General features: G+C 39.8%; 2 protein-coding genes across 2 annotated transcripts; both read left to right on the top strand.

Annotated features, from left to right (window-relative positions):
* Positions 1–4,013: 4,013 nt before the first annotated feature.
* Positions 4,014–5,894, top strand: LOC110480822 (taste receptor type 2 member 40). The gene has a single exon (XM_031506279.3). The coding sequence runs from the start codon at positions 4,019–4,021 to the stop codon at positions 4,952–4,954; it is 936 nt and encodes a 311-aa protein (XP_031362139.2). The 5' UTR covers positions 4,014–4,018; the 3' UTR covers positions 4,955–5,894.
* A 62-nt stretch (positions 5,895–5,956) lies between these two features.
* Positions 5,957–14,332, top strand: LOC144248876 (taste receptor type 2 member 40-like). The gene has a single exon (XM_085592551.1). It carries the CDS (start codon positions 7,057–7,059, stop codon positions 7,990–7,992), a length of 936 nt encoding a protein of 311 aa, XP_085448677.1. The 5' UTR covers positions 5,957–7,056; the 3' UTR covers positions 7,993–14,332.
* Position 14,333: the final 1 nt, after the last annotated feature.

Raw genomic sequence — 14,333 nt, 5'->3', positions numbered from 1 at the left:
CTAGGGAACTGCCCACATGTAACATAAAACAATGAGGCCAGCATTAGAAACAAACCCCTTTTCTGTTAAAGGCACTCTTCTGGGTTTCTGTTATTTAATGATGAAAATAATAATCAGTAAGCCCACAGCAGTAAGCAAATCCGAGAAAGACAGAAGAATACATTTATTTTCTAAAGCACAGTCTTTTCCAAGAAAAAAAACCCAGTAATCTGATTAGAGTCCTTAGCTCAAGGCAAGAAATGCAAATATCTGCATGAGAGGATCCTTCTCTGATTTGCATTCCTATAAGCACGCCTCTGAATTTTCATCATTGAAATTCAAAACAATGTGCAATCGAGTCAATTTTCAGTGCCCACCACAGCAGGATTTAAAGCCTGTGTGCCAGGCTGTACTGCTTATCTGTGTATGGGGGGACACGGGAAGACAAAAAGCTTTGAATGGACTTTCTGGTGAAATGAAGGCCTTACTTTTGGGGGTTTGGCTGCCCTGTTTCAGAGCGAACTTCCACAGTCCACCTGACTGGTCTTTTAGAAAATTGTTGAGAGAGGCCTCAGGGAGGCTTGGGCCCCTCTACATTCAGGAGCTGCTTCTAAGCTTGATGGTCAACCTTGGTCTCTTCTTGAGCTGTGCTGCAGTTTTTCCTGGGCCTTTCCACCTTCTTAGCTTACTTAGATATCGATCCTGGCCTGCAGATTGGAATTACTGGCTTGATCCTGGTCATGTCTTATCACTCTGGATATGACTGGCAATCCCTGGACTTGTGGCTGTCCCTAATTGTTCTCATGAAGCTTATCTGTTGTCCTTGCCCACATTGTGGGTGGATTGCTCTCACTGTCTTTGCCTTGCCTTGTGGGGATTCCTTCAACATGGGCAAAATAACTGAATTTGAATTCCAATCAATAAGATGCTAGGCGAATGAGAAAGGAAGAACAAAACCAGAAACCTTTTCCCCCCGTCCCTTGCTCTTCACTCTTCCATTCCCTCCCTGAGCAGGGCAGAGGATCAGGGAATGGGGATTGCACAGGGGATCCTCTCCACAAGGTGCAATCTTCCAGCAACAAACTGCTTCAGCATGGGATCCCCACAGGCTGCAGCTCCTGCCATGAGCCTTTTCTATGGTGGGATCTCCCCAGGATGCAGCTTCCTTCAGGGCACCTGGTGCCAGGGGGGCTCTGCTCAGGCTGCAGTGTGGGTATCTGCTGCAGTGTGGTCTGCCAGGTCCTGCAGGATCACGGTCTCCATCAGCATGGTCCTCTCCAGGGAAAGCATGGCAATGTCTGCTCTGGCACCTGGAGCACACTGACCCCTTCCTTCTTCACTGATCTGGCTGTCTGCCAGGCTGTTTCTCTCACACATTCTCTCCCTGTTCTCTCTCTCTCACAGCTGCTGTGCACTGGTGGACAGTAACCTGTAGGATAAGGGGTTATAATTATTAAAGTTGCTAAGGTTTATGCTCACAAGAAGGCCCCATAGGAAAGGCAGAGCTGCAGGCTGGATAGCTGGACATTGGTTGAGAGATGAGAGGTAATGAGTGAGGAGAGAGTCAGCTGGAAGTGAGATTGTGAATGGACACTGTGTGTTCACAATTGGGACTGTGATTGGATACACTGTCCACAATGAAGGAACGCATGGACAGTGTATGAGCAGGAAAATGATTGGATGGTAGGACATGCAGACAGCAGCCTGGCAGCTGAGCCAGCCGATGGGTGCCTTCTTTCTATTAAGTTCTGTTAAGTTTTGGGTTGTTTTCAGTGATGCCAGGTTAAAATTAAAGGTATAAAAAGGGGCCAATTTTTACAATAAAGCGATCTCCTTCAGATGCATAAGGGGGCCCGTGTCACTTTGTTCCCCACTGCTACAAATGGCACCAGAGCAGGGACTGCTTCATTTACTCTTCCTTAAATGAGTTGCCACAGAGATGTCACTGGCATCACTGGTGGGCAGGTCTTTGGCCAGTGGGGGGTCCCTTTTGGGGAAGCTGGGACTGGTTCTGTGTGACACAGGGGCAACTCCTGGTCTCTTCTCACACAAACCACCCCTGCAGCCTCCCCAGTACCAGCACCTTGCCCATAAACCCCACACATATCATACAGACATGGTTATCTTGTGGCAAGAGGCGCAGGCTCAATGCTGAAGGGGGCTGTGAGTTGCCTGGTCTACAGGAAGGTGTCCTTGCCTATGGCAGGGCGTTGGAACTGGGGGATGGTCTTTAAAGCCCCTTTCAACCCAAACCATTTCATGATTCTGTGACTCTATGGGTGAGCTTAAAAGATCTGAATTTAATGACTTGAATTGAAACAGCAGCTACTCAGTTTTCTTTTACTAAAAGGGAAATGATAAATATTTGCTCGCCTTTTTCTATTGGAAGTGTCTGTCAATAGCATGCTACGCAGCAGTTCCTGTCAAAAAACCAAAGACACTTTTTTATTTCTTCAAGGTGAAAGTGAATTTCTAAAAGGAGATGAGAAAGTAACTGCTTTTCAAAAGTTTTTGGTGACAAAAATTGTATAAGTGTGACAACTTCAAATACACTCATACAGATACACTTGCAAATTTGGAAGCTTCTACACTGTTTTAAAAACCACCAAAGGAATAGCTTCTCTGAGTTTTGAACCCATTTGTTAAACATATAAAACCAGAAGAATACGTGAATAGTTTGCAAGTTTTGACAAGAGGGAAATTGGCAATTTCAACTAATTTCAACAAAGAACTTTGCAGATGTGATAGTGAGAAAGCCATTCAGAGCATGTATTATACAAAACTGAACACAGAGTGAGGCCTCTAATCACAGTGTCACAAAGTGATAAGCACAGATTAAAAAAACAGTGAAGCATATACAATCATGTTGCTCTCACTAAAAATAATTATTAATAATATTTTTAATGAGAACAGAAAAAGATTTTATATCAATATTAAGTAAATAATTTACATTAAGCAATAGGAAATCTGAAAAAACTCAAAGAAACAACCTTGAAAACATCTCAAAATTTCTCATTTGATCACTGCCCACAGCTTCTTACTGTACTACTGACAGCTACTTGTGTAACAGCATTTGTGAAGAGCCTTTGTGTGTTTCCTTCTGTATTCTGGACTATAGATAAGATGTGAATTCCAAAGCTTTTCAATGAATCCAAGCCTCTTCACTTATTTAGAAGACCTATATCTTCTGGATGCAGAAAGTGTTTGAATTAACTTCTTTTAGCACATATACCAGAATTTCAAAAGCATGCATATTCCATATGGAATACGGAAACAAAATTGGGCCTCAATTAACACATGTGCCATTGCTCCTGTATGTAATGTTGTATATTCCCAGATCTTAAATTTGTTAGGCAAATTCCACATCTATTTTGGAGGCTGGTGAATAATGGACCAGTGAGGTACTCTGTAAAAATTATTTCCTTTTCTCTGTTCTGATTGTCCCACAGAAATTTATTGTTCTCCATTGGGACACTCAGAGCAAACACGCAGGGAAAATTATAATGCTTGATATTTTCCATACACAAAAGAAAAACATGATAACACTCTTTGCAGCAGTATCTTGGAAATATCAGATAAAGAGAAGGGCAACCCCACTATTAGAAGAGGCCATGGCATGTATGTCTCAGAAACCATAAAGAGATAACAGGGCAACAAAGGGAGACATTAAGGCATCACATAGAAAAAACAAATCTAGACATGTAAAGCAGGACATCAGACACTGGAATGGAAATCCATATTTGTAAACACCACAGTTCACCTGCTCCATAACCCTTCCAATGCAAATCCTTTCACCAAAATCAAAACTATGTAATTGAATCTTGACCCAATTTGCATGCTTAGACAAATCAGCTGAATTAGCAACCCCAAAAACAAGATCAAAAATAGCACAAATATTAAATGACATTAGGATATTTCTGCCCCTGAGATAAATAGGTGAACATTGCCCATAACAGCACCTTGGAATTGGCAGCACAAGAGCTGAGGCTTTTAGAAACCCAGGAGAAGCTGCATAATAATTGCAAGCCCTTGAGTTGCAATGATGACACCTTTTGGTGTCCTTTTCCTGTCAGTTGCTATAATTGAATCCCTGGCAGGAATTCTTGGAAATGGAATTATATTGGCTGCCAGTTCATCGACCTGCATTGGGAGCAAGACATGGCCCTCATATGATATGATTGTGATTTCACTGAGTTCATCTAAATTAATTTTTCAGTCATGGAATACACTGGATTTCTTAATAAGTATATTTTCTGAACCCTACTTTTATAATGAAAACCTGCTAACAGTTACCAAGGTAATTTTTACGCTTCTGAGCTACTCCAGCCTCTGGTTTGGAGCCTGGCTTAGTGTCTTCTATTGTATCAAGGTTGCCAGTTTTACACAGCATTTCTTCATCTGGCTGAAGCTAAGAATTGCCAGGCTGGTGCCCTGGATGCTGCTCACATCATGGCTCTGCTCCTTCACAGCTGCACTTCCCTTTGCCTGGGATGTCTACAGCGTGCACGAGAACATCACTGCTCTTCTACCCATGACAAACTCTTCAGCAAGGAGAACCACATGGAATGACAGTTTGAGTTTATTAATTCTCCTCTGTAATGCCAGTATTGGTCTGCCTTTAATGTTGTCTGTTGTTTCAAATATCCTGTTGATTCGGTCTCTGTGGATACACACTAGACACATGCAAAATAATGCAAGTGGCTTTGGGGATCCCAGCTTAGAGGCCCATATGAAAGCCATCAAGTCAGTTTTTTCCTTCCTTATCCTTTACATCTTATTTTTTATTTGTGTGCTTATCATTGTATTCAATGCTTTTTTACCTTTAAGCAATGGAGATTCAATCTTTGTGGTTTTAATGGCTGCCTGCCCTACAGCACACACATTCGTCTTAATTTGGAGCAATCCAAAATTTCAAGAGTTGCCAGCGAGGATTTGGCAACACATTAAGTGTCATGTCAGAACTGCTTCCATGTAAAAGACAGTGACTTAGCCTGCACTCTCTAGTTTAGATCCAAATCAATTAAATTGAAATCATCAGAGGTATAAATAAGATATGCTGGAATGAGGAGATTAGAACCTTGATATGTAGTGAATAGGAAGGTGGGAATTTGCTTTACTTGGATGTGAGTCTTGTTAAGAAAAAGTCTGCATTTTCTCAACTATCTGCTGTAAATTCCTTGGGAATCACCAGTTTCCCTAATACATCAGAAAAACACAGCCAAGACTGACTAGAAAGTAGTGTCTTGGAATGCTTTCCATTACAATTTATTATACAAAAGGAATAGACCTATTTAAGCACACGCATGGTCACATTTTATTTGTAAAGAAAAGTCTTGAATGCTGTTTCTGGTTACTAAAACCTCCTAAGGAGGATTCTAAGGAAGTCCCAATATTTTCAGAATATCACACTGATCATTTTTTACACTGATTGAACTCTAATAAAATATTTGGTGATCTAAAGATGCCTATAACATTCCAGCAGGGCTGAGGAAAGAACGACATGGCCTTTTGAGATTCCTCCTCTGCTGAAATAGTGATCTGTGTCACTGCATTTTTATTACATCACAACTGAAATTTCATTATCCTTTTCAGCTGCAGGGAAACTTTATCTACTTTTTAAGTGACTGTCACAGAAACATACTTCACCTGAGCCTTATGTTGACTCAGCCCATCCTGATTCAATGTATCTGGTTTGGATGCTGTCAATCTGTTTGAAGCCATGTACCTGTAATTGATCTGAGTCTGTGCCTCAATTGTTTTATTTTACAAATTAAAAAATGACATATCAAAGGATAATTGGTGATGGAGTCTTCCTTCTCCTCATGACATAAACTGTGCCACAGGTGACAGAAATGTCTTGTAGGAGTATTTTTTATGCCATTTAACAGGGATGGTAGAAATTCAGCACATGGCAATGATACTCGGACGTGCCATTGTCATCACACGGCAGTGTCACCATGCTGGTTCCCAGCACCATCAGACACCTGTGCTGGGAGGTGCTGGGAGGGCTGCTCCATCCTCTGCCCTTCCCTGCTCTCCCCTCACCGGCCTTCAGGAACAAACCTCAGAGCTCCCAGACCACAGCAACAAGCAAAACACGTGGGCTGTGCTCAACCCTCAATCCGTGTGTGCTGTCCTGCTCCTGGCTGAGCTCTGAGGCACACGGCTGCTGAGCAGGGACACCCTGAACAGCTGCTCTCACACAGTTTGGTTTGCGTGCCATCATTCCACATTCCTCATGCACACCAGAGTCAAAATCATGTGCTATTTTCCCACCTCTTTAAGTACATCTTCCCTCCAAAGATTCCTTCTCATAGAATTAAAACAAATACTTACCAGATCATTAGCATACATTTGGAAATCTAAGAGGGGAAGCAAACAGAATTATTGGAAAATGCATCATAGGCTCAGTCTTATGGAAAACCTTTTTGTCTACACCTGACCAGACAACTAACTATTCTCATATTTATAAAATCAACATTAACATGCATGTTACACAGTCTACTAAATCCCTGTGTTCTACTGGAAAATTATAATGCTTAAATATCTCCACACACAGAAGAAAAGCATGATAATCCTCTCTGCAGCAGAAATTTGAAAATACCTGACAAAGAGAAGAACACCCCCACTATTAGAAGAGGCCATGGCATGTATGTCTCAGAAACCATGAAGAGATAACAGGGCAACAAAGGGAGACATTAAGGCATCACATAGAAAAAACAAATCTAGACATGTAAAGCAGGACATCAGACACTGGAATGGAAATCCATATTTGTAAACACCACAGTTCACCTGCTCCATAACCCTTTAAAAATGCAAATCCTTTCACCAAAATCAAAACTATGTAATTGAATCTTGACCCAATTTGCATGATTAGACAAATCAGCTGAACTAGCAACCCCAAAAACAAGATCAAAAATAGCACAAATATTAAATGACATTAGGATATTTCTGCCCCTGAGACAAATAGGTGAGCATTGCCCATAACAGCACCTTGGAATTGGCAGTGCATGGCAGATTTGAGGCTCTCAGGAGCCCAGGAGAAGCTGCATAATAATTGCAAGCCCTTGAGTTGCAATGATGACACCTTTTGCTGTCCTTTGTCTATCAATTGCTGTGGTTGAATCCCTGGCAGGAATTCTAGGAAATGGAATTATCTTGGCTGCCAGTTCATCGACCTGCATTGGGAGCAAGACTTGGCCCCCATATGATATGATTGTGATCTCATTGAGTTCATCTAGATTAATTTTCCATTTCTGGAATGTCCTGTATTTGTTCATTAATATATTGCGTGAACACTCCTATTTTGAAGAAGATACATCTTTTTTTTTCAATCCAGGCTATATATTTCTGAGCTACTCCAGCCTCTGGTTTGGAGCCTGGCTTAGTGTCTTCTATTGTATCAAGGTTGCCAGTTTTACACAGCATTTCTTCATCTGGCTGAAGCTAAGAATTGCCAGGCTGGTGCCCTGGATGCTGCTCACATCATGGCTCTGCTCCTTCACAGCTGCAATTCTCTTTGCCTGGGATGTCTACGGCGTGCATGAGAACAACACTGCTCTTCTACCCATGACAAACTCTTCAGCAAGGAGAACCACATGGAATGACAGATTGACTTTATTGAACAATCTCTGGAATGCAAGTACACCTTTGCCTTTACTGTTTTCTGTTGTTTCAAATATCCTGTTGATTTGGTCTCTGTGGATACACACTAGACACATGCAAAATAATGCAAGTGGCTTTGGGGATCCCAGCTTAGAGGCCCATATGAAAGCCATCAAGTCAGTTTTTTCCTTCCTTATCCTTTACATCATATATTTTATCTGTTTGCTTCTACTCCTATACAGTGATTTTTCATCCTTGAGCATTGAGGAATCTATCTGTGAAGCTCTATTAGCTGCCTGTTCTACAGGACACACAATGGTTTTAATTTGGAGCAATCCAAAATTTCAAGAGTTGCCAGCGAGGATTTGGCAACACATTAAGTGTCATGTCAGAACTACTTCCATGTAAAAGACAGTGACTTAGCCTGCACTCTCTAGTTTAGATCCAAATCAATTAAATTGAAATCATCAGAGGCATAAATAAGAGATGCTGGAATGAGGAGATTAGGGCCTTGATGTGGAATCATGAAGAAGTGAACATTTGCTTTACCTGGTCTTTAATCTTGTTATGAAAACTTATCTAAATTCTCTGCTATCTACTGTACTTTCCTCAGAAGATCACCACAAGTTTAACTAATACATCAGAAAAACACAGCCAAGAATTACTAGAATATAATGTCTTGGAATGATTTACGTTACAATACCTGATACATATAAAACAGACCCACTTAAGCACAGGCATGATCAGATTTAATTTGTGAATATAAGGCTTGGATGTTGTTTCTGGAAGTCCCAATATTATCAGAATACTTCAGTGATCATTTATGACACTGATACTACTCTAAAAAGCATTTGTTGATTTTAAACATGCCTATAATATTCCAGCATGGTTGAGGAAAGAACGACATGGCCTTTTGAGATTCCTTCTCTGCTGAAATAGTGATCTGTGTCACTGCATTATTGTTACATCAAAACTGGAATTTCATTATCCTTTTCAGCTGCAGGGAAACTTTATCTACTTTTGAAGTGACTGTCACAGAAACATACTTGACTTGAGCCTTATGTTGACTCAGCCCATCCTGATTCAATGTATCTGGTTTGGATGCTGTCAATCTGTTTGAAGCCATGTACCTGTAATTGATCTGAGTCTGTGCCTCAATTGTTTTATTTTACAAATTAAAAAATGACATATCAAAGGATAATTGGTGCTAGAGTCTTCCTTTCTCTCATGACATAAACTGTGCCACAGGTGACAGAAATGTCTTGCAGGAGTATTTTTTATGCCATTTAACAGGGATGGTAGAAATTCAGTACATGGCAATGATACTCGGACATGCCATTGTCATCACATGGCAGTGTCACCATGCTGGTTCCCAGCCCAGCACCATCAGACACCTGTGCTGGGAGGTGCTGGGATGTGCTCCATCCTCTGCCCTTCCCTGCTCTCCCCTCACCGGCCTTCAGGAACAAACCTCAGAGCTCCCAGACCACAGCAACAAGCAAAACACGTGGGCTGTGCTCAACCCTCAATCCGTGTGTGCTGTCCTGCTCCTGGCTGAGCTCTGAGGCACACGGCTGCTGAGCAGGGACACCCTGAACAGCTGCTCTCACACCGTTTGGTTTGCGTGCCATCATTCCACATTCCTCATGCACACCAGAGTCAAAAGCAGTTCCTGTGCTATTTTCCAACCTCTTTAAATACATCTTCCCTCCTAAGCTTTCTTTCTTTAGAATTAAATCAATATTTGGGCATCTAAGAGGGAAAGACAACAGAAATACTGGAAAACATTTCATAGGCTCAGTCTTCTGGAAGACCTTTCTGTCTGTAACTGCTCTCCTAACTAACTATGGCCATATGAATAAAGATATCTTCAATATTAATTATATACACCATCTACTAAATCCCTATTCATTCTAAGATAAGTTTGATAGCGATTTGTTCAGGGAAAGAAAATAGAAACACCTGTATTAGTAGGAAAATTACAGTTACTGGGATTAGTATCCTTTGAAGACATTCATCTTGTCTGAGAGCAGGCATTTTCTCTTTTTTCCCTTCTGTTTGTAATCTAAAGGTGATTTGTTTCCCCCCTCCTTAAACCTGCCAGTTTGCAACCTGAAGAAGTTTTGAATGTCATGGAATCAAACCATAACATTTGAACTATTTCCACACATACACCAATGCCATGTAACTGCATTGGCAGCTTGATTCAAGTCTGTAATGGTGAATCAAATCAGGAAAAAAATGAAACTCAAAGCTCTTCCTGCTCTAACACTGTGAGAAGGACCTCATGCAAATCATCTTGTCCTGTACCTCTTTCCATTGAGCATCCAGGAAAAAGCTTACAATATTTTCTAGGAAATGCTCACATGTAACATAAAGCAATGAGGCCAGCATTTGAAACAAAGCCCTTTTCTGTTAAAAGCACTCTTTTGTATTACTGTAATTTAATGATGAAAAAAGTCATCAGTGAGCAATTCAAAGAAAGAGAGTAATCCCCACTTCTTTTCTAAAGTATAGTCTTTTCCAAGTGAAAAAACAGTAATTTGTTTAGAGTCCTTAGCTCAAGGCAAGAAATGCAAACATCTACGTGAGAGATCACCTACAGGATCCTTCTCTGATTTGCATTCTCATAAACACAGCTGGAATTTTCATAATGGAAATTCTGGACAACATCTGATGGGCTCTGCTTTCAATGCCCATCAGAACATGATTTAAGAATTGGTAGCACATGTACAGTTGGCAGCTGGGCACATTATATGATGGTCCCTTATTAGCTCTGCATGTGCATATTGAAATGAAAAGCAGGAATGGAACATTTAACTGGATAGCATCTTACACCAAAATACACATTTATTAAACTGATAGTTTCTTCACCAAAATTCCTTCTTTTTTCATATCAGAGGAGCTTAGTTTGTTGAGTTATTGAAATGCAAGTGCTACTCATGTCTTCAGGTTGCAAGAGCCTTACAGAAGCCGAATTTTGTTGTTTATTCAGGCCAATTCACTGAGCTCTTTCTGCACCTTTTACTTATGCAGTAAAATCTCTCAGAACAGTATCTTTCTTTTATGAAGGGAAATTAAAATTATGATACCTGCACTTATCTTTTCAATTATTTTCATCTATCCTATGAAATGGAATGGCACACTACACTAAGCTCAGAGTTGAAAAACAAAAATTCTGTTATCTTCAAGTAGTTGCACACATATATAAATACGTGTTGAATTAACCTAAAATGCGGGATGGGCAGAAATTTCAGTTCAGCTATGACAGCATATGTGTGTTTGTGAAAGTTCAGGAGCAATTAATGTCAGTTGCTCAAAAAATGAAGGAATTTTCTACTTAAGGGAGTTGTCAGGAAATCACTGTTTTTATCACAGCCACAGAAGCGGTCTAACTACAAGTACATCTTAAACTCATGGATTACCAGATCATTTATTTTGCAAGGAAAAAAGGAGATCTGAAGAGAAATCCTCACTATTCAGCATTATGAAAGTTGTGATTGCTAAAAAAATCACCAGCAAGGGTATCAATAAAAATCAGATTTAATACTAAGCAACAGCGTAACAAAGGTTATTTACAAGGTTCACTCTATTAATTGCTAGATGGTTAAGGCACACCAAGGGTAAAAAAGCAACAAACAAAATCCACTCAATCAAAACAGAAATTAACTGAGTACTATCTATGTGTGTGTGTGTTTAGCTGTGTGTGATAAAAGGATAGAAAGGGCAAGGACAAAAAGAAAAACAGCCTGAAAGCTTAATGGCACACCAACATAACTTGTACCTTAAACTTGACAATTTAGTAATGGAACAACACTGAACAGGATTTAACATAACTTAAATTGTACTTTAAACTCAACAATTTAGTAAAGAATTAACACTCAGCAGCATTTAATGTAGCTTATAACTTAAATAAAAGTTACCTATAGGCCTAACTTACTTAGATACCTAAGGTACTTAAACACCTAAGAGAGCAGCATTTCTCCTGTTTTGCCATAGCTATGTACACTTGTATGCACACAGACATAAAGAATCAGTGCAAGGTACTCGTGAAGAATTCCCTTCAATGTGACATTCACATTCTCTAGACAGAGAGACATAATTCTGTCTCTCAGGGGAAACACAGAGAGAAGAAGAGAAAACAATCTTTATCTCGGCTTCTTTGTTTTCCCCATGTGGAATGTGGTATGGGGATTGTTTTCCTGAAGTGATTGCTGGATTGGATTCTGGTGAAGGTTGTTTGGGTTCAATGAGCAATTGGATCCAGCTGTGTCTCAGACTCTCAGCAGAGAGTCATGAGTTTGTTAGTTGTTAGGTAAGTAAGAAGTAAGTATGTAGACTAGGATAGTCTCTCTTTAAATAGTATATTAATGTAATATAGTATAACTTTAATAAAGCTATCCTTCAACCTTCTGATCTGGAGCCAGACATCATCATTTCTTCCCGCACCTGGGGTTGCCTGATTATTCTGATACCCTGAAGGTAACGAAATACTCACTTTGGATGCCTTTGCATCTCCTCAATGGGCAAAGGGGCATCGAGGAGTGGGGTACCAGCCCAGGACCCATTGTTATTTGGTGATCTCCAAGAGCAGCAAAGGAGAGTTTGGTGGTTCAGAGGGGCAGTTGCTGGTCACAGCTGCTGCGGCACAGGAGCGCTCCAAGGGTCTCATTTTGGACCTCTGTTTATAGACCACAAGTGAGCAGGCCTCAGTCATAACATTGTTCCACCTTGCCCACGCTTTGTGCCATCACCCTTTCTTTGAAAGTGTGAGAGTAAGGATGCTACGCCATTCAGGCAAGAAAAACAGTTTCCAAGCTTGTTCATCAAAAATCCAGGAGCTCATTAGGCAGTGCAAGTTTCTGGGAGCAAACAGTGTTTCTGATAAGCTCAAGAGGAGCTGAGCCCAGGGCTGCTTATCAAGGCTGAGCCAAAAGAGCATTTCTCAGATCACAGTGTGGCCTGAAAGGGCAGGGGCTGGGGGATAAACCAGCACAGCCAGTAAAAAGCTGAAGTGACGGACAGCAGCCTAAATGCTCTAAGAAGAAAGAGCGACCAAATCCTTTCCCAGCCTTGTCTGAACTAACGCTGAGAAGATCCCGCTGTGTAAGAATAAGGCATGGAATAACTTGCACTCTCAAAAGTGGGAAGAGAGTTGAAAGGGCAGATGAATGTGACACACACGGTACAGAAGCAAGGGAACAAAAGGGTCAGAGAAAAAATAAAGGGAACAATGCAGACTATTGTATAACTGGGTACAAGTGCGAAAGACCAGTAGTACAAAGGGAATTAATTAATTAATTGCTGTAGCTTTCCTTAATTATCTGTTGCTGCATCTCATGTTTCTTCATCATTTATGTTTGACGCCACCACAATTTTCAGCTCCTGGACAGGCAAGATCATCAGAGTCTTCAGTGTTTGACATATTCCTTCCAGTCGGAGGCAAGAGCATAAGGACACATTATGTATCCCTAAGGGATCCAATCACTTTGCTTTACCAAATCAATTTCATACAACCTCCATAGCCTTGGTTACTGATAATACTTAGGCTGACTCTATTCTATGTGTATGATGCTCAGTTTTTCTTTCAAAATCTCTTCAGACAGCAGGCACAAAGCTGATGCAGTTTAATTGACACAGCTTGCACTGAATTAATTATTTTTTATTGCCTGTTCTTCCTGGGCACAGTATGGAAATGTGAAGGAGGATGATCCACACACTCTATTAATTTAACATAGAAAGAGTTAAATGCAGCAACTAACAGAACAGAATGCAGCAACTAACTAATAGATGCAAACATCTATTCACTGTAGTTACTATCTCTGTAATTACTGGTTGGGCTTTTAAAATCAAAGAATTCTATCCTCAGCTAAGAGAAATGTAAAATCCCATTGCATTTTCAAGGCTTTCCTGGACATCCACAACTTTGTCTTTTTCTGGGTATATACCTTAAGAGCAATACTATCATCCTGATTTTAGTTTGATTAATGCCTATATGCAGATAATACTTGTGAAACATAACAAATAACTTTAACATAGCATATTGAAAATATGCCTAATACATTTATGATAATAAAAAATTATAAATTATAAAAAAATTATAAAACCCTCCAATCATTAGTGAAAAGTGACTATTCACATCTGATGCCTAAATTTTCAGTTTTGAAATTATTTCCTTTTAAAGATATAGTCATTCTTCTGTTTTCCAAATATGAAAATTTACGGATTAGATCAGCTATACATAATAGCAGACCTGGCAACTCTTGAACAGATTTTCTCCTTTATGTATCAAGACATGAGACATAATGTTTACTGCAAATTCCATTTTACTTGACAGAAGATTCTGCCATGCAGAAAGAGCACAAAAAATATTTTCTTCTATGTCTTTTACTAATTGAGGCTATTTTTTACCATTTTACCATTTGAATTAATAAATAATAAATAAATAAAAACTAAATTAAATAAATAAACAATAAGATAAATAATAAATACATAAATATTTTTTACTATTTTAATTAATAGTAATTTTTTTACCATTTTAAATTAATCACTATTCACAAAGCAAATACACTTGCACAGTTCCCTCTTTCTCTTTCTGTCTCACATGCCCACACACAATCATAGTAACCTGTAATTGAATTAAAAAAGGAAAACAGATTTATATTATTAGCAATAAATAATCACCAGTGCTGAAGGAAGGAAATAGACAAACATAGCAAGCAGCAGATTGTTGATGAATGAGTGATTGG

This window comes from Lonchura striata, chromosome 1 (genome assembly GCF_050655825.1).
Source record: "Lonchura striata isolate lonStrDom1 chromosome 1, ASM5065582v1, whole genome shotgun sequence".
Taxonomy (NCBI): Eukaryota; Metazoa; Chordata; class Aves; order Passeriformes; family Estrildidae; genus Lonchura; species Lonchura striata.
This window is presented reverse-complemented; position numbering and strand designations above follow the sequence as displayed.

What these genes read in the sequence shown, in the direction of transcription:
- LOC110480822 (XM_031506279.3), top strand. Translation starts at nt 4,019, where the DNA reads ATGATGACACCTTTTGGTGTCCTTTTCCTGTCAGTTGCTATAATTGAA.
- LOC144248876 (XM_085592551.1), top strand. Translation starts at nt 7,057, where the DNA reads ATGATGACACCTTTTGCTGTCCTTTGTCTATCAATTGCTGTGGTTGAA.